The sequence below is a fragment of the Salmo trutta genome, unplaced genomic scaffold, assembly GCF_901001165.1.
Source record: "Salmo trutta unplaced genomic scaffold, fSalTru1.1, whole genome shotgun sequence".
NCBI classification, from domain to species: Eukaryota; Metazoa; Chordata; class Actinopteri; order Salmoniformes; family Salmonidae; genus Salmo; species Salmo trutta.
The window spans coordinates 1683333-1704022 of record NW_021823043.1 but is presented as its reverse complement, the minus strand read 5'-3'; the positions used below and the strand labels follow the sequence as shown (position 1 = coordinate 1704022).

Here is a 20690-nt window from a genome sequence, read left to right as displayed (position 1 = left end):
TAACACACTTGAAATGACAACTAGGGACATTATTAGACATTAGACATCTTTGCTGTGTTGTCCAAAGTATTACTGTTCAACTGATTATCCATCTGACTGCCAGCAAGAGTCTTCTTATTGGCTGTCAAGGGTTCTGTAAAACCTGTGGTTTGTTTTTCTGTTGTAAATAATTGGTAACCGTTTAACCATTGAAGTGCCTCAGTGTTGGTTACAGTGTCTTGAATAAAGGGAGAAGCGTCTTTTAAGATTATGTTCCTTTATTCGACAACCAACATCTTTAAAAAAATATATATTTTCTTTACTAAACCAAACTGTATAATCAAAATGACTTTGCCATTATCACAGAAAGTCACAATCAGACTCGGACAAAAATGGCATTTCCTCCAATGACCTTTGTCCTCTCCCCATCCTCATTTCATTTTCTGCCTTTGTCTTTTCCTCCTGCTCTCTCCTCTCATCCTCTCTCTTCCTCTTTTCCTCCTGCTCTCTCCTCTCATCCTCTCTCTTCCTCTTTTCCTCCTGCTCTCTCCTCTCATCCTCTCTCTTCCTCTTTTCCTCCTGCTCTCTCCTCTCATCCTCTCTCTTCCTCTTTTCCTCCTGCTCTCTCCTCTCGTCCTCTCTCTTCCTCTTTTCCTCCTTCTCTCTCCTCTCATCCTCCTCTCTAACTCTTTTCCTCCTGCTCTCTCCTCTCATCCTCCTCTCTAACTCTTTTCCTCCTGCTCTCTCCTCTCATCCTCCTCTCTCTTCCTCTCATCTTCTTTCCCTGTTTCACCCTCTTCTCCTCCTGTCTTTCACAGTCCCTCAGCTCTTTCTCTCTCCTCTTCTGTCCTGCCTTCTCTGTCTTTGTCTCTGCTTCTTTTCTCTTCCTCTCCTCCTCCTCTTGTTTCTTCAACTTGTCTTTCTCTTTCTTCCAACTGAATACAGTCTGACTCAGGGGGAAAAGTTGATTAAAACAATGAAGAAGTAATGAAGGACTGTAAACTGTATGATATTAGACCAGTGGCTGTAGCCCGGGTACCAGTCGGTTTAGCTATCATTCCACTCCTTGCCACTCCTTGTCATGCTAAACATTTGGCAGTACAAGGGGTGGAATGTTAACTCAACAGACTGGTACCCAGGCTACTGTGGTACCTACTCATAATATCATTTTACGTTAATTCAATAAACTACTTTGTTCTATTTACCTGTGTGGCAGAAGTTTCCTTGGCAACGTGCTGCGCTGCTGTGGTTCCATCGTCATGGCTCCCCAAATGACCTGCATTGCACTGTAAAATCACAGGAGGGCAGTAGATATTAACTCATCAAGTTAGTTAGATGCACACATCCTAGAGAGAGAGAGAGGGCCCTAGCCTGTTCCCAGATCTGTTTGTGTTATCATGTGTTTGGCATGACAAGCAGAGGCATGATGGCACAAACAAACTGGTTCCCAGGCTAAGAAGGGCCCTTGATACTTCTACAGATACTTCTATCAGTAGCATTTCATCTGTCTACAAACCCTAACTCTAACCTTAACCCTAATCCTTATTTTAAACCTTACCCTAACCGTAACTTTAGCAAGCAGTTGCTTATGAACAGATAGTTTGTTTGTTATCCCCCGTTTTTCACAGCAGGAAAACATTTGAATTATTATGTGGGTTATAATTAATGGACATTTTTTGTAGGGGTTGATACATTTTTCATTAGGGCAAATCAAGTCGGACATTTTTTAAGTGAAAATTACAAACTTTAGAATACTTTTTTAAACCTTGAATACACTACAAGTTTGCACAGATGGACTATCCAAATAACCTGGATTAAGAAGGGTCTTTACTACTGGTGCATGGTTCTCGCCATGTTTCCATTGCTTTTCATGTCCTGCAAGTCAATGATGGTATTAAGCACATCAATAGTCTCCCTCAGATGTATGTTCTCTTCCTCCATTGCATTTCTCTCAGTGCTCCACCTCCCCCTCTCTCCTCCTCTTCCTCCTGTCCCACTCTCTGCTCCTCCAGTTCCCTCACCCACTCTTCTCTCTTCTTGTTCTTCTCCTCCATCTTCTCCAGTTCTCTCGCTCTCTCTATCGCTAGATCCAGGAGTTTGCTGAGTGACTCGATCTCCTCCTGCGCTGCCTTGCTCTCCTCTTTTATCCACTCTCTGTCCTCTATCTCTTTCTTTTACAATTCTTTTATCATCTTACTCACACTCCTAAACCTCACCATTGCCCCCAACATACTTTCCTGACGGTCCTCCAGCTATAGCTGGTACTCCAGCATATCTCTCTCTAGCTGTTCCACTCTAGCCAAAGCTTCTTCTGGTTAACTCTGTTATCCTCTAAATCTATCATCTCCTTTTCCTTCTTCTGGTTAACTCTGTTATCCTCTAAATCTATCATCTCCTTTTCCTTCTTCTGGTTAACTCTGTTATCCTCTAAATCTATCATCTCCTTTTCCTTCTTCTGGTTAACTCTGTTATCCTCTAAATCTATCATCTCCTTTTCCTTCTTCTGGTTAACTCTGTTATCCTCTAAATCTATCATCTCCTTTTCCTTCTTCTGGTTAACTCTGTGCACCGTTTCTCTCTCTCCTTCTCCAGCTCTACCTCCTCCTTCTCTTCTCTTGTCCTCCTCAACTCTGCCTCTAACAACCTTCTTTCTCTCCATCTTAATTAGATGCCATTCCAACTCCCCGTCTTGCTTCAGATGTACCTTCTCTTTGTCTCTCCATCTCTCAGACTGCTTTATCTCTGCACTCCATTCTTCCTTTTCTCTTCCTGATTCTCTCAGTCTCTTTCTGTATCACAGATCTTAATGGATCACACTCCCCCGCTGCTTGTATTGCCCGGTCTACTGCAAGCTCCAGCCTTTCTTTCTCATCCAGTTCCCCTTATTTCTTCTCTTCATCCATCTGTTCCCTCTTCTTCTGAAAGTCATTTTCTTCTACTTTTAAGTTTTCTTTCTTTTTATTTTGATAGTTTATTTTTCCCCGAAACTCTTTCCTTGTTTTTCCTGGAGATCCTCACTCGTCATCTCATACTCTCTGTCACTGTCCCCAAGACTCTGCAAAGGTAACCAAGCCATTGGTCCACCAATCCACAAGGAGTTATGTTGTGGTGGAGAATGTTTTGATTTAAGTGTTCTGGAAGATGATATTCAGTTGAATATAATGTTTAATTCAAAACAACTGCTTTACAGTTCTGAGTTCCAACATTGAATAGAATGTGAGGCAGAGTTTCCACAAATACTGAAAGTTGTTTTTCTCAGTTAAAGACAGTAATGATAACATGATATATAATTATAATACATCAAAACGGTTTATCTGTTTTTGTATCTATTTTGTTATCTATTTAATTTGGAAAGTGTTTTAAAAAAGTATTTTTAACAGATTGTATCCAGGTTTTGAGAGCAATGTCAATGAGAACTGAAACACTACATTTCCCACAATACCACAGGTGGGGGCTCACGTGACGATTAGCAGGTAGGGCGGGATTAAATTGTTTGCGGTGCAGTTGGACAGTTCAGGGTGGGCGGGTAGAGAGAGACGGAAAAACATAGTGAGGGCGGGAAGGCAACAGGTGGATGGAGAAAGAGAAGTCACATCCACTAACAAAGACAATCTGGAGGAGAAAGATGGCAGCTCTTTGACAGTGTAAAGGAGACTCAATCTGTTTCTTATTCTGTGTGGAAGAGTAGTGCTTACTATTGGCTGTTCAGTGCACTCTGTTGCCGTTGGAAATGAACTGGGGCAACACCTGAGAAGGAGGCTGGTCGGGAGCAGAAAGGGAATGCTTTGAGCCGCTGTTATCCTCACTTGGTGGATGTAAGGGAGGGAGAGGGAGAGAGGCCTGATTGGAGGGAACATTCTGGGCTTGACTGAAAGACCTGTGCTCCATTCTCAACAGGTACAAGTCAACAAGAGACCCTATGTCATCTGTGATTATAACCTAGCCACAACCATAGCATTGTAAGGCAGACATCAGGCACTTGCTTCTAACACAGTTGTAACATAGTCCTAGCATCGTGGCGTGTGTTGGTGTGGCTCCCAGGCCAGCCAGCCGCTCCTCTTCACGATGCAGCAGCCAACTGGAGGAGTGGAGCAGCAGGACGAATCCTTTGATTTCCTGTTCAAGATCATCCTGATTGGAGATTCCAACGTGGGCAAGACCTGCGTGGTCCAGAGCTTCAAGTCAGGACCGTTCTCAGAGAGGCAACAGAACACCATAGGAGTGGACTTCACCGTGCGGACAGTGGACATCGAGGGCAAGAAAATTAAGGTAAGGAGGTCAGCCTCAAACCTTTAGAAGAAATGGTGCTTTATAGAACTAAAGAGGGTTCAATGAAAGTCAGCCTAACCCTAAACCTAACCCTACAGTCACTGTCACTCCAGCAAGCTGTTGCATAGCAACAGAGCTGCAGTTGGTAGTTTGTTGATAGTTTGAACATCTACAACACATCTTCTGTTGTTGACTATACACATAACATATAACTGAAATGTCAAAGTGTTGCCTCCTGACCAGATTAGTTGCTGTCTGAATACTTCAGTTTCCAGGCCATTAGAGTGGTTGGTGTAAAATACAGCTGTTGTCTTGTGATACTGCCAAGAAGGCTTTGCAGGCCTTAATTAAGTTGACACTTAATACAAGTTGGACCAGCATTTCATGAGCAACTCGCCTTTCTGGTTCTCCTACAACACATCAGTCATTCCTCTTTCTCTTCCCCGACCAAAAACGTCAGTTCCTATTGAGGTCAAACTACTGTATGCTTGAATAGGAAACCTCTATGAGGGGCTGGCTACACTCTTATCATTGTTTTTACTATCTAGAACCTTAAAGGCTTTTTGGTTGCAGGTAGAATGCTTTTGTGTTCCGTGTAGAACCATTTCTACAGATGGTTCTACCTGGAGCCAAAAACGGTTCTAACTGGAATCAAAAAGGGTTCTCCTATGGGTCAGCAGAAGAACTCTTTTGGAACCCTTTTTTCTAAGAGTGAAGGTTTAAATACTTTAGAGATACTTTAGGTTTAAATGATTTTGTAGCTGGAGGGCACCTCCCTCCCTCCTCTACCTACACCTGCTAACTGTATTGTTCCCCAAACCTGCCAGACAAGAGAGGTGATAGGAAGGTATTTCTGGTGCGCTCTCTTCCTCTTACCAACCACAGAGAAACACTCTTAGAAAAAAGGCTTACAAAAGGATTATTCCACTGTCCCCGTAGGAGAACCTTTTTTGGTTCCATGTAGAAGCCTCTGTGGAAAGAACCAAAAAGGGTTCTATGGGGACAGCCAAATAGCCATTTTGGGTTGTAGATAGCACCTTTTGTTTAAGAGTGGTATCTGTACATTATTACTAGAGGGGCCTACTGTGTGTCATATACCTCCTTCATTCTAGAATGGGATCTATTTCATTCTGTGTTACTGACCGTATCCTCAAACAACTGACCTTTGACACAGGAAGGAAGGAAGAGCAGGCAAGTGGATGGCTTCAGAATGTATCTCAGTCTGGGGCTCTGTCCCAGAGCGCACCCTATTCCTAATCTAGTGCACTACTTTCGACCAGGGCCCATGTCTCTGGTCGAAAGTAGTGCACTATATAGGGAATAGGGTGCCAATTGGTTTATGGCCACTCTGTGTGAATAGGGCCTTGTTGCCTCAACTGACCGCACATCAGAACGTATGCAAATCATGCATGATGACAACACTAGACAATTGTTGCTATCCCTGTACCACACACAACTCCACGTGACAACTGTAACCACACAAAGAGACAGATCAATGCAAACAGCATTTATTGAGACTGCTTGTACTATTTACTGACAGGAACATGGATATTATTCTGCTGTAAAGAGTTCTATTTACTGACAGGAACATGGATATTATTCTGCTGTAAAGAGTTCTATTTATTGACAGGAACATGGATATTATTCTGCTGTAAAGAGTTCTATTTACTGACAGGAACATGGATATTATTCTGCTGTAAAGAGTTCTATTTATTGACAGGAACATGGATATTATTCTGCTGTAAAGAGTTCTATTTACTGACAGGAACATGGATATTATTCTGCTGTAAAGAGTTCTATTTACTGACAGGAACATGGATATTATTCTGCTGTAAAGAGTTCTATTTACTGACAGGAACATGGATATTATTCTGCTGTAAAGAGTTCTATTTACTGACAGGAACATGGATATTATTCTGCTGTAAAGAGTTCTATTTATTGACAGGAACATGGATATTATTCTGCTGTAAAGAGTTCTATTTACTGACAGGAACATGGATATTATTCTGCTGTAAAGAGTTCTATTTACTGACAGGAACATGGATATTATTCTGCTGTAAAGAGTTCTATTTACTGACAGGAACATGGATATTATTCTGCTGTAAAGAGTTCTATTTACTGACAGGAACATGGATATTATTCTGCTGTAAAGAGTTCTATTTACTGACAGGAACATGGATATTATTCTGCTGTAAAGAGTTCTATTTACTGACAGGAACATGGATATTATTCTGCTGTAAAGAGTTCTATTTACTGACAGGAACATGGATATTATTCTGCTGTAAAGAGTTCTATTTACTGACAGGAACATGGATATTATTCTGCTGTAAAGAGTTCTATTTACTGACAGGAACATGGATATTATTCTGCTGTAAAGAGTTCTATTTACTGACAGGAACATGGATATTATTCTGCTGTAAAGAGTTCTATTTACTGACAGGAACATGGATATTATTCTGCTGTAAAGAGTTCTATTTACTGACAGGAACATGGATATTATTCTGCTGTAAAGAGTTCTATTTACTGACAGGAACATGGATATTATTCTGCTGTAAAGAGTTCTATTTACTGACAGGAACATGGATATTATTCTGCTGTAAAGAGTTCTATTTACTGACAGGAACATGGATATTATTCTGCTGTAAAGAGTTCTATTTACTGACAGGAACATGGATATTATTCTGCTGTAAAGAGTTCTATTTACTGACAGGAACATGGATATTATTCTGCTGTAAAGAGTTCTATTTACTGACAGGAACATGGATATTATTCTGCTGTAAAGAGTTCTATTTACTGACAGGAACATGGATATTATTCTGCTGTAAAGAGTTCTATTTACTGACAGGAACATGGATATTATTCTGCTGTAAAGAGTTCTATTTATTGACAGGAACATGGATATTATTCCACTGCACACATCCTGTATATAAGCTATCCCTCCCAAAGCCAGAGACATGTTTAGTACATTACAACTACAGCACATATGAATCAAGACATAGATAATCCCTACAGTAGCTTCTGGAAGCATATAAAATCTGTTTTATCCAACAAGTTCTCCTGTGCTTGTGTACATGTTGTGTGGCTGATTAGGAGAAAGAGAGATGAACGGAGTTAACGGGGGTTTTAGAGGAAGACAAAGATAAAGTCTGTGAGGAGAGTGATAAAGAAACCAATGCAGGTTAAAACCAGGTGAGCATGGGAGATTAGGAACTCTGGTGCCAGGTGTGTCAGGTTGCTATGGCAGTTGTTGCTATGCTAACATGAAGAGAGGAGCAGGTCAGGCAGAGGCTGAAGGAGATGCCTCAGACATACAGTGGCATACTGCAGCCTTTTTTAACATTTACATTTTGTTAAGGTGTCATTTCAGTAGTGCTGCCTTCACACAGAGTATTGTTCCCTCCAGGAGTATATTAGACTGTGAGATCATTGTTTTGTATTGTTCCCTCCAGGAGTATATTAGACTGTGAGATCATTGTTTTGTATTGTTCCCTCCAGGAGTATTTTAGACTGTGAGATCATTGTTTTGTATTGGTCCCTCCAGGAGTATATTAGACTGTGAGATCATTGTTTTGTATTGTTCCCTCCAGGAGTATGTTAGACTGTGAGATCATTGTTTTGTATTGTTCCCTCCAGGAGTATATTAGACTGTGAGATCATTGTTTTGTATTGTTCCCTCCAGGAGTATATTAGACTGTGAGATCATTGTGTTTGTGTGTGAGATATTTATCTAATTCTGTGTGTGTGTCTGTGTAAAACAGATGCAGGTATGGGACACGGCTGGACAGGAGCGTTTCCGGACCATCACCCAGAGTTACTACCGCAGCGCCCACGGCGCCATGATCGCCTATGACATCACACGCCACGGAACCTTTGACTCCGTGTCCAATTGGATCAGGGAGGTGGAGCTGTACGGCGCGGCCAATGTAGTGCTCTGTCTCATTGGTGAGTGGGAGCAAAAATATTTGCTAACGCTATGTGGCATGGGCCATTGTTTTGAATTGAACTGTTTGTTCTATCATTTGTATTTCTATAATTGAGATGTAAAGATTTGAAATAAAAAGGTTTCTGGGCCTTTCTCAGAAAAGAGGTTCAAACCTTTAAAATACTTTAACCCCTGACCCCTTCCTGTTCAAATAAAGGTTTTTGACAAATCAGTTCTAAAAACAAAACTTTAAACACCTATTTCTCTCCCTCCCAGGTAACAAGTCTGACCTGGAGTCTGAGCGGCAGGTGTTGTTCCAGGAGGCATGCTGTATGGCTGAGGAGAGAGGCATCCTGGCAGCGTTAGAGACCTCAGCTAAGGAGGCCAAGAATGTGGACGATGCCTTCATGATGATGGCCCGCGAGCTGCTGGCACGCAACGGCATGGCCGTCCGGCAACAGGCCCCTAGCAACAATGACTCGCCCCGCGTCCTGCTCCGAGCCAACTCACGACCAATCAACGGGCCAGCGGTGATCACAGACAAGAAGACGTGTTGCTGACATAGAGAGGAGGAAGGACAACAGAGGGAGTGTAAGAATGGATACCTGGGGGGACATGTGTGAGCCACTGTGTTGCCTGGAGGAGGACAGAATAAGGCAGGGATCATCAACTGGAACGGATGGTCGGGAGGCCGGAACACAAATCCAGTTCATATGTAAACCACAAGTTGACCGCCAGAAGCCCAAACGGATATAGTTTGACTAAAACATCGTCTTTTCAAACCTTGCTCACATTTGTATACGTTCACGTATCTCTCTATTATGCGTGGGAATACTTGGGAACAGATTTCTTAAATTAAAATCACTTGGAGCTGATTTCCTGGTGTTTCTACAATCTTTAATGTTCAACAATGAAAATTACACAAAGAAATATATATATATATAATATATCTTCTTTTTTTTACTTGGGGGGCAAATAAACCCACCGGCGTGCCGCCAGCTGGGGAACCCTGGAATAGGGGAAGCTGAGACTGTTACCCAGTACACACACACCTTTTTTGTGGGTGCCTTTAGGTACTATTGACCTATGACCTATGCAGTGGTGTAGCGCAGTTTCTCAGTTGCTGTTTTAGTTCTCAGGGATTCTTTAAAGACGCGACAATCTCAACTTTTTCCCACGAATATTGGTCTTAATATTAACAAAATGTGAAATATATATTTTGATCGACCAAAGTATCAGCTATCACACCATGTAAATGAATAACTTCCTAATGACATTTTGAATAAATCATCAAATGCAACTAACTGGATTTATGTCAACCCCATCAGACCCCATAAATGGCATTTTCATTTACAATTATTAGTGTTTAAAGTGTTCAAAACGGCCTTGGATTGTTTCACTCTAGTATTAGATTATTCAAATATGTAATACAAATCTCCAAACTTCTTTTTGTTTAGTTTTCTAGATTTCGGACATAAAACAACATTTATAAAACAAACATCACCCCTAGGTCTAACATAGCAAATATTACAATTCTTTAAACATCTGTTGCAGAACAATTCAAATATTTCGTCTGAATATTGACAACAACAACAAAACCTTAAGAGGTAGTTGGCAACAGATACTGATACTGCCTCTAAAAATACGAGCTCAATAAAAAAAAAGTAAAATATGGATAATGATTCATTTCAGCACTCTGACGGAGTTGACGTTAGACAAAAACCTGACAGAGTTGATGCTTAACAGAGTGGACAAAAAATGATGCTTAACAGAGTGGACAAAAAATGATGCTTAACAGAGTGGACAAAAAATGATGCTTAACAGAGTGGACAGAAATTGATGCTTAATTCAAGTGGTATACACAGTAGCAATTATATTTTACTCAGTTGCTTTATGACTCTAAATCCTAATTTAAAGAATATTTCTCTCAAAACGGAGATTTGGTGAACTTCGTCAGATTATTCTAAAATCTGAAATGAATCAGGAATGAGGAGGGTCAGCTATGCCATAAGGACCCCTCGTCCATCTCCTCGTTAGATTACGATATAATATGAATTTTGGTTCAAATATGTTACATTTAAGTCACAGAGGGCTATTGCATAAAACTACATAAGATCATGTTTCAGTTAATATCCATTATTGGCAGTTTTTTCTATAATTTTGGGGAGTTTGAAATTGGGATCCTTTGCTCAGGACAGGGCATTTCCAGGCATAGAGCCGACATGGAAATGAATAATATTGAAAGTTAGAAGATTTGAAAAAACCCTAATATTGTGGGGGTGCGTGCTATGCCAGGGGATCTATGACACTGTGACCTTGTGAGTGTCCCGGGGGGGAGTGGACTGGAGCAGTGGATGAAACACTACATTACTCCTCCACCTGCTGCTATCCATGTTGTTGCTGAAAGCCTACAGTGCCTGAACGGTGCCTGAACAGGACCTGCACATTGCCTGTAGTGTGACTCTCAGCAGCTTCCTCACACAGAGCTATGGTATTGTATTAGAACAAATGTGCACATCAGTGATGTACTACTGACGTCTCAAGAGACATTTTCATTTGTGATGATTTATGTACAATGATGCCTAATATGTGACCGTCAATGGTCAGTGGCCATACGTTATACTATTGTTATAGACATTCAATTAGATTTTCATTTGAGGCCATGTGGCAGAAAGTGATAAGGGAAGCTAGTGGGTCTGGGAAGGTGTGATGTAGTTGATGTTTGTGTGATGTATTTTGTATCTTTTGTATTGTTTCTCAAAGATCAAATAAAATCAACAACAAAAGAATACATAGATTGTAAAAGATGATTGTAGTAATTCGTAGAGGAAAAAGGTTGAGGTTCAGTTTGAACTAAGTGCTGCACTACGGGCTTTTCAAGTCGGGCCTTTGGAAAAGTACAATACCTGTGTGTCAGTAAGGAGAATAAGGACATGCGTACACTTTGGTAAGACACTGAAAACCGGTGTAACTCTCTGGATACCACTAGAGGGCGTAGTAGGCCTACGTTCACTTATCCTTTGATTCTGCAGCAGGTATGACAGTGAGTACCAGGAGAGATCCTTTGATTCTGCAGCAGGTATGACAGTGAGTACCAGGAGAGATCCTTTGATTCTGCAGCAGGTATGACAGTTAGTACCAGGAGAGATCCTTTGATTCTGCAGCAGGTATGACAGTTAGTACCAGGAGAGAGCCTTTGATTCTGCAGCAGGTATGACAGTTAGTACCAGGAGAGATCCTTTGATTCTGCAGCAGGTATGACAGTTAGTACCAGGAGAGAGCCTTTGATTCTGCAGCAGGTATGACAGTTAGTACCAGGAGAGAGCCTTTGATTCTGCAGCAGGTATGACAGTTAGTACCAGGAGAGAGCCTTTGATTCTGCAGCAGGTATGACAGTTAGTACCAGGAGAGAGCCTTTGATTCTGCAGCAGGTATGACAGTTATTACCAGGAGAGATCCTTTGATTCTGCAGCAGGTATGACATTGTGGCATACCCACATGAGATAACATTTTCACACATTACCTGTGTAGGAGTTAGTTTGAATCACTGTTGCTTCTAGCTAAGATGATCTACTTCCTGCAGGCTTTGATCAATTAGTAAATAGGTGTTATTACTGCGCCGTTGGAGCTAGAAACACAAGCATTTCGCTGCACCTGCGATTAACATTTGCAAATCTGTGTATTCGACCAATAAACTTTGATTTGATTTGAAATCATGTGATGCTGCTTTCAGCCTTACCAATGTATACTGCAATGTCCCTTGGTGGGATGAATAAAGTACTGCTAACTACAACTACTACCATTACTACTGCTTTCAGTGTTATTATTATTATTATTATAACAACAATCAAAAGCAACATGACCATGGGTCTTTTTTTTATTGAATTTTATGAGGCACCGACTGAAACAGATATGGTTTAAATTTTAGTTTTCAGATGCGTTGAAAAGCAACACAACTGAACCCAGGTATGTGAACCCCTGTGACCTGTAATGAGAAACACATCCAGGGACACCCTATGAATGTCCAGCAGTATTACGCCTAAAGCTATTCCAGCTTTCCTGTTCCCAGCTCCACATAACAGGGGCATTACTGTAATCTGACGCCGTGGTTGGTTCCCGGATGGATTTCATGGACTTCTGTTCAAGCACTAGGGGACCTAGTGAAGTAACAAAAAAACTTGCCCTACTGAGAACTGAACGACATCGAAACAAACAATCTATCAAACTAAACAGACATCACTTTTCTGGCAACACACAACCCTCTGGAGTGGGGAAATCTCTTCTGAAACATCTGTAGCTAAACTGTCCTGTCCATTCAATGAGAATAAGGCAGGAGGAAGAGTGTTTTGTTAGGTGGATGGAATGTCTACCATGTTGAGTCAGTCAGGCAATAACAACTTTCAGCACCGACACAGTTAATGGGGGCGGCAGCGTAGCCAAGTGGTTAGAGCGCAAGATCAAATCCCCGAGCTGACAAGGTACAAATCTGTTGTTCTGCCCCTGAACAAGGCAGTTAACCCACTGTTCCCCTGAACAAGGCAGTTAACCCACTGTTCCCCTAAACAAGGCAGTTAACCCACTGTTCCCCTGAACAAGGCAGTTAACCCACTGTTCCCCTGAACAAGGCAGTTAACCCAGTGTTCCCCTGAACAAGGCAGTTAACCCACTGTTCCCCTGAACAAGGCAGTTAACCCACTGTTCCCCTGAACAAGGCAGTTAACCCACTGTTCCCCTGAACAAGGCAGTTAACCCACTGTTCCCCGGTAGGCCGTCTTTGAAAATAAGAATTTGTTCTTAACTGACTTTCCTAGTTCAATAAAGGGTAGAAGACTGAGAGGTGTTTGAATGGAGTTGACATATTATTTTTTTTTAACCTTTATTTAACCTGGCAAGTCAGTTAAGAACAAATTCTTATTTTGAATGACGGCCTAGGGTTAACTGCCTTGTTCAGGGGAACAGTGGGTTAACTGCCTTGTTCAGGGGAACAGTGGGTTAACTGCCTTGTTCAGGGGAACACTGGGTTAACTGCCTTGTTCAGGGGAACAGTGGGTTAACTGCCTTGTTCAGGGGAACAGTGGGTTAACTGCCTTGTTCAGGGGAACAGTGGGTTAACTGCCTTGTTCAGGGGAACAGTGGGTTAACTGCCTTGTTCAGGGGAACACTGGGTTAACTGCCTTGTTCAGGGGAACAGTGGGTTAACTGCCTTGTTCAGGGGAACAGTGGGTTAACTGCCTTGTTCAGGGGAACAGTGGGTTAACTGCCTTGTTCAGGGGAACAGTGGGTTAACTGCCTTGTTCAGGGGAACAGTGGGTTAACTGCCTTGTTCAGGGGAACAGTGGGTTAACTGCCTTGTTCAGGGGAACAGTGGGTTAACTGCCTTGTTCAGGGGAACAGTGGGTTAACTGCCTTGTTCAGAGGAACAGTGGGTTAACTGCCTTGTTCAGAGGCAGAACAATAGATTTGTACCTTGTCAGCTCAGGGATTCCAACTTGCAACCTTTCAGTTACTAGCCCAACACTCTAACCACTAGGCTACCCTGCTGGTTACTGGCCCAACACTCTAACCACTAGGCTACCCTGCTGGTTACTGGCCCAACACTCTAACCACTAGGCTACCCTGCTGGTTACTAGTCCAACGCTCTAACCACTAGGCTACCCTGCTGGTTACTAGCCCAACACTCTAACCGCTAGGCTACCCTGCTGATTACTGGCCCAACACTCTAACCACTAGGCTACCCTGCTGGTTACTAGCCCAACACTCTAACCACTAGGCTACCCTGCTGGTTACTAGCCCAACACTCTAACCACTAGGCTATCCTGCTGGTTACTAGCCCAACACTCTAACCACTAGGCTACCCTGCTGGTTACTGGCCCAACACTCTAACCACTAGGCTACCTGCTGGTTACTGGCCCAACACTCTAACCACTAGGCTACCTGCTGGTTACTGGCCCAACACTCTAACCACTAGGCTACCTGCTGGTTACTAGCCCAACACTCTAACCACTAGGCTACCTGCTGGTTACTGGCCCAACACTCTAACCACTAGGCTACCTGCTGGTTACTGGCCCAACACTCTAACCACTAGGCTACCCTGCCACCCCAATAGACCACAGGAGGATATTTGATGGATAGGGGGCAAAGGAAAGAGAGAACACTAGAGAGAGAGAGAGAACATTAGAGAGAGAGAGAGAACATTAGAGAGTGAGAGCAAGAGAGAAAGAAACAAACAGAGAGAACGTGAGAGAGAAACAAACAAAGAAAGAGAGAGAGAAAGTGAGAGAGAAACAAAGAAAGAGAGAGAGCGATAGAAGGAGAAAGAAAGAAAAAGTGATCACTACAGATAGAAGGAAAAGCTTTCAGTGGGGTGATCCGTCTAGAATAATTGTCCCATTGCTGGACACCATGTCTGCTGAAGACGGATGGAAGCAATTACCACAGTCTGTTTGCCAGAAGCCCAGGAACCAGAGTCTGGGTCCCTACAAAGAGGCTCTATCCCTACAGAGGCTGACGAAACAGAAAAAGAGGCTGACGTTTACAAGGATATATAAGAAAGCATTCCTCCTCTGGGGGCCCCGGTGTTACCTCTGGTTTCATCCCAGCCACAGTCATGTCAAAGCAGCCACTTCCTCCAGGACGCTCCACGTGGGTGTGGAGCTTCCAAGACATAAGCCATTTCCTCTTTAGCTACACACACAACCTATAGAAGAGCCACGCTTCACATCTAATAGATGAGTGTACCAAACCTCGATGAGGAAAGTCGCTTTGTATTCCTTTGAGAAGTTCTATTAGGACATTTTTGAGAAACCACATGACCAAAAGTATGTGGACACCTGCTCGTCAAACATCTCATTCCAAAATCAAGGGCATTAATATTGAGTTTGTCCCCCCTTTGCTGCTATAACAGCCTCCACTCTTCTGGGAAGGCTTTCCACTAGAAGTTAGAACATTGCTGCGGGGACTTGCTTCCATTCAGCCACAAGAGCATTAGTGAGGTCGGGCACTGATGTTGCGCAATTAGGCTTGGTTCACAAGTCGGCGTACCAATTTATTCCAAAGGTGCTTGATGGTGTTGAGGTCAGGGCTCTGTGCAGGTCAATCAAGTTCTTTCACACCAATCTCAACAAATAATTTCTGGATGAACCTCGCTTTGTGCATAGGGGCATTGTCATGCTGAAACAGGAAAGAGCCTTCCCCAAACTGTTGCCACAAAGTTGGAAGCACAGAACTGTCTGGAATATCATTGTATGCTGTAACGTTAAGATGTCACTACACTGGAACTAAGGGGCCAAGCCCAATTCCTCCACCAAACTTTACAGTTGGCACTATATATTGGGGCAGGTTGCATTCTCCTGGCATCCACCAAACGCAGATTTGTCTGTCAGATTGCCAGATGTTCAGCAATGAAAACCCATTTCATGAAGCTCCCGACGAACAGTTCTTGTGCTGACGTTGCTTCCAGAGGCAGTTTGGAACTCGGTAGTGAGATTTTGCAACCGCGGACAGACGATTTTTAAGCGCTACGCTTGTGTGGCCTACCACTTCGCGGCTGAATTGTTGTTGCTCCTAGACGTTTCCACTTCACAATAACAGCACTTACAGTTAACGGGGCAGCTCTAGCAGGGCAGAAATGTGATGAACTGACTTGTTGGAAGGGTGGCATCCTATGACTGTGCCAGGTGGAAAGTCACTGAGCTCTTCAGTAAGGCCATTCTACTGGCAATGTTTGTCTATGGAGATTGCATGTCTGTGTGCTCGATTTTATACACCTGTCAGCAACGGGTGTGGTTGAAACAGCCAAATCCACTCATTTGAAGGGGTGTCCACATACTGCTGTATATACAGTGTATGTCATGGCTCTGCGGTTAATGATAGTGTAGTTACTATGTGTATTCACTCTATAAATGTAGACTGTCATTAAATATGATGTGGAGTGGTACCCTCATGGGTTTAAAAGACCAATAATATTGAGACTGTAGATGGTAAAAATACTTTTTAAATAATAATAATAAGACAAAGTGGCCTGTTTTTGTTTTATTTTCAACCAGTGAGACTTTAGTCGTATGAATTGCTGAAAAGTAGTTAGTGTTGTTTCCTTCATGGTTATTAACAGCATCTTGAAATAGTTTAATTCTGTTTTAATGTGAGCATTCACAACATATTTCACCATGTTTTCCTCCCACTTTGGTCAGAAACACACTGGAACACACTGTTTATATATATATATATGAGATTTTTTCTGAGATACCCTGTGATTAATCCAAAACCAAAATTACAGCTTCTGAACACGCAGATCTTGGAAGGACATGGTGCAGAATAGCCCAGCCCAGAACTCAAACTATGGAAACAGACCTACAGACAACAATGACACTCAATGGAAACATCCAGAGCTCTCATCACCTAATCAAGAAAGGTGTTTACTAGCAGCCCAACAGGAGACCTCTAGAGAAACAAGCTGGCCCTCCCTTGAGCTGGTACAGTATGTGTCTGTTTGAGACTTTACAGTGACACAGTCTGCTAAGACTTTAAAGTGACACGGTCTGCTGAGACTCTACAATGACACGGTCTGCTGAGACTTTACAGTGACACGGTCTGACGAGACTTTACAGTAACACGGTCTGCTGAGACTTTACAGTGACACGGTCTGCTGAGACTACACAGAGACACAGTCTGCTGACACTACACAGAGACACAGTCTGCTGAGACTTTACAGTGACTTGGTCTGCTGAGACTTTACAGTGACACGGTCTGCTGAGACTTTACAGTGACACGGTCTGCTGAGACTTTACAGTGACACGGTCTGCTGAAACTTCACAGAGACACAGTCTGCTGAGACTTTACAGTGACACGGTCTGCTGAGACTTTACAGTGACATGGTCTGCTGAGACTTTACAGTGACACGGTCTGCTGAGACTTTACAGTGACACGGTCTGCTGAGACTTTACAGTGAGACGGTCTGCTGAGACTTTACAGTGACACGGTCTGCTGAGACTACACAGAGACACAGTCTGCTGAGACTTTACAGTGACTCGGTCTGCTGAGACTTTACAGTGACACGGTCTGCTGAGACTTTACAGTGACACGGTCTGCTGAAACTTCACAGAGACACAGTCTGCTGAGACTTTACAGTGACTCGGTCTGCTGAGACTTTACAGTTACATGGTCTGCTGAGACTTTACAGAGACACGGTCTGCTGAGACTACACAGAGACACAGTCTGCTGAGACTTTACAGTGACTCGGTCTGCTGAGACTTTACAGTGACACGGTCTGCTGAGACTTTACAGTGACACGGTCTGCTGAAACTTCACAGTGACATGGTCTGCTGAGACTTTACAGAGACACGGTCTGCTGAGACTTTTCAGAGACACGGTCTGGTGAGACTTCACAGTGACATGTTTGATGAGACTTTACAGAGACACGGTGTGCTGAGACTTTACAGAGACACGGTCTGCTGAGACTTCACAGTGACACGTTTGCTGAGACTTTACAGAGACACGATCTGCTGAGACTTTACAGAGACACGGTCTGCTGAGACTTTACAGAGACACGGTCTGCTGAGACTTTACAGAGACACGGTCTGCTGAGACTTTACAGCGACACGGTCTGCTGAGACTTTACAGAGACACGGTCTGCTGAGACTTTACAGAGACACGGTGTGCTGAGACTTTGCAGTGACACAGTCTGCTGAGACTTTACAGAGACACGGTCTGCTGAGACTTTACAGAGACACGTTTGCTGAGACTTTACAGAGACACGGTCTGCTGAGACTTTACAGTGACACGGTCTGCTGAGACTTTACAGTGACACGGTCTGCTGAGACTTTACAGAGACACGGTCTGCTGAGACTTTACAGTGACACGGTCTGCTGAGACTTTACAGTGACACGGTCTGCTGAGACTTTACAGTGACACGTTTGCTGAGACTTTACAGTGACACGTTTGCTGAAACTTTACAGAGACACGGTCTTCTGAGAAAGACAACTGTGTGTCAGTGTGTGTGAAGGTATTTCCTTCCCAGCTGAAAGCAGGTATTATGTTGTGTGCAGCGCTTGTATAGAGCTTGGTTGTAGTTATTTTCTGCTTCTCTGGTTTCTGCTAGGTTAGGATACAATTCCAGAGAACCCGTCATGGTTCCCAGCTCAGATACAAGGCCAGCTCCAGCTGTAAATACCCAGGACCTCCCATAGGGGCAAAGCTCTGTCTGCTCTGTTCTGATTCACAAACCCCCACTGTCCAATCAGACTTCAGCGGGTGCGTCCCAAATGGCCTCCTATCCCCTATGTAGTGCACTACTTTTGACCAGGGCACACAGCAAATAGACTCTCCCATAGGTCTCCGGTCAAACGTAGTACACTATTTGGGAATAGGGTGCCTTTTGGGATCGCCCAGTGTCTCAGCCTAACCCCCCCGTCGGCTCCTAAACCTCAAGATGCCATGCTTTAAAGGCCAATTTAGCAAGATCCTAAAAGCTCTTCTCAGTAAAATACGTTATGAATGTCAGTGGGGCTCACTGTTAACACAGTCAGTGAGGCTGCTGCCATATGAACTGCTGCTGGAGTTTTTTAATGGGCCTAGTCTACTACTGATTACTTGTGCAGACAACATGCAGCTTGAATGGCCATTCAGGGGATTCAGTGTCTCTAAGGAGATATTGAAGGGGGACGGTGGAGAGGAGCTGCACAGTCAGCAAGGTGGAAGTAATGGAGCAGATGGAGCATGAGACAACCCACTGCGGTCACCTATGGGCTGTTCTATTGACCTTTGACCCCAGCCAGCTGTGTGAAACTCTAGACTTCTCTGGACAGACACCAAAGTCTGAAATTGCAATGTTATGTAACACAGGGGAGAGCAGGGGGTCTGGCCAGGGGAGAGCAGGGAGTCTGGACAGGGGAGAGTAGGGGGTCTGGCCAGGGGAGAGCAGGGAGTCTGGCCAGGGGAGAGCAGGGAGTCTGGACAGGGGAGAGTAGGGGGTCTGGCCAGGGGAGAGCAGGGAGTCTGGACTAGTGTTGGAGGGATATCCATTAGCACTATGGGGAAGCAATCAGAGAGTGACAGACGGGAACACAGACAGATGAGATCATATGGTGGAATAGACTGTGATAGTAGGAGTTGTTGGGTTGTCTCTGGTTTGACTGGAAAAGCTGTGGAGAGAAGCCCAAAGAGGAAGAGAGGAAGAGAAGGAGAGAGGAACCACAGCTGAAGTGTGTGGGTGCCCTCTCTCTGTTTTCTGTCTCTGTCTGTCTCTGTCTCTCTGTCTCTGTCTCTGTCTCTGTCTCTCTGTCTCTGTCTCTGTCTCTGTCTCTGTCTCTGTCTCTCTGTCTCTGTCTCTGTCTCTCTGTCTCTGTCTCTCTGTCTCTGTCTCTGTCTCTCTGTCTCTGTCTCTCTGTCTCTGTCTCTGTCTCTCTCTCTGTTTTCTGTCTCTGTCTGTCTCTGTCTCTCTGTCTCTGTCTCTGTCTCTCTGTCTCTGCCTCTGTCTCTGTCTCTCTCTCTCTCTCTCTCTCTCTCTCTGTTTTCTGTCTCTGTCTGTCTCTGTCTCTGTCTCTCTCTCTCTGTTTTTTCTATCTCTGTCTATCTCTTACACACACAAATACACATGCACAAACATGACAAACATGGTGGGACAGAGATATCAAGTGTCTTTCTGGATGTCCATGGATGGTGTAGCGTGGAAAATCCAACATGAAGCAAAATACCGTATGTGTCTGAAGTCTATATGCCATTACACTATGTTAGTCATAAACATCATGTTGTTTGATTCCTATAACAGATGTTAGTCATAAACATCATGTAGTTTGATTCCTATAACAGATGTTAGTCATAAACATCATGTAGTTTGATTCCTATAACAGATGTTAGTCATAAACATCATGTAGTTTGATTCCTATAACAGATGTTAGTCATAAACATCATGTTGTTTGATTCCTACAACAGATGTTAGTCTCAAACATCATGTAGTTTGATTCCTATAACAGATGTTAGTCATAAACATCATGCAGTTTGATTTCTATAACAGATGTTAGTCATAAACATCATGTAGTTTGATTTCTATAACACATGCAGCTCGGCCTCCCGAGTGGCGCAGAGGTCTAAGGCACTGCATCGCAGTGTTGTGGCGTCACTACAACCTGGGGTTCGATCATTACCGGACGTGACCGGGAGTCCCATAGGGTGGCGCACAATTGGCCGAGCGTCGTCCAGGTTAGGGGAGGGTTTGGCCGGGGGGGGGGCTATACTTGGCTCATCGCACTCTAGCGACCCCTTGTGGCGGGCCAGGTGCCTGCAGGCTGACTTCGGTCGTCAGTTGAACGGTGTTTCCTCCGACACGTTGGTGCAGCTGGCTTCAGGGTTAAGCGAGCGGGGGTTATGAAGCGTGGTTTAGCGGGTCATGTTTCGGGGGACGCACGACTCGACCTTCGCCTCTCCCGAGCTCAGACACTACCATTCTGCTGTACTCTGAGGGTGACACTATCATTCTGCTGTACTCTGAGGGCGACACTACCATTCTGCTGTACTCTGAGGGGAC

The 20690-nt window shown here is 43.7% G+C and overlaps 1 protein-coding gene across 2 annotated transcripts; it reads left to right on the top strand.

Moving 5' to 3' along the window:
• Positions 1-3621: 3621 nt before the first annotated feature.
• LOC115188423 (ras-related protein Rab-19) lies at positions 3622-10961 on the top strand. 2 transcript variants are annotated; one of them, XM_029747272.1, is made up of 4 exons: positions 3622-3876; positions 3985-4248; positions 8007-8190; positions 8447-10961. In XM_029747272.1, exons 2-4 carry the CDS (start codon positions 4045-4047, stop codon positions 8728-8730), a joined length of 672 nt encoding a protein of 223 aa, XP_029603132.1. In that variant the 5' UTR covers positions 3622-3876; positions 3985-4044; the 3' UTR covers positions 8731-10961. The 2 variants fall into 2 exon arrangements, with proteins under 2 accessions (XP_029603132.1, XP_029603131.1); XM_029747271.1 differs by having other exon boundaries at positions 3622-4248.
• The last annotated feature ends 9729 nt before the right edge of the window (positions 10962-20690 follow it).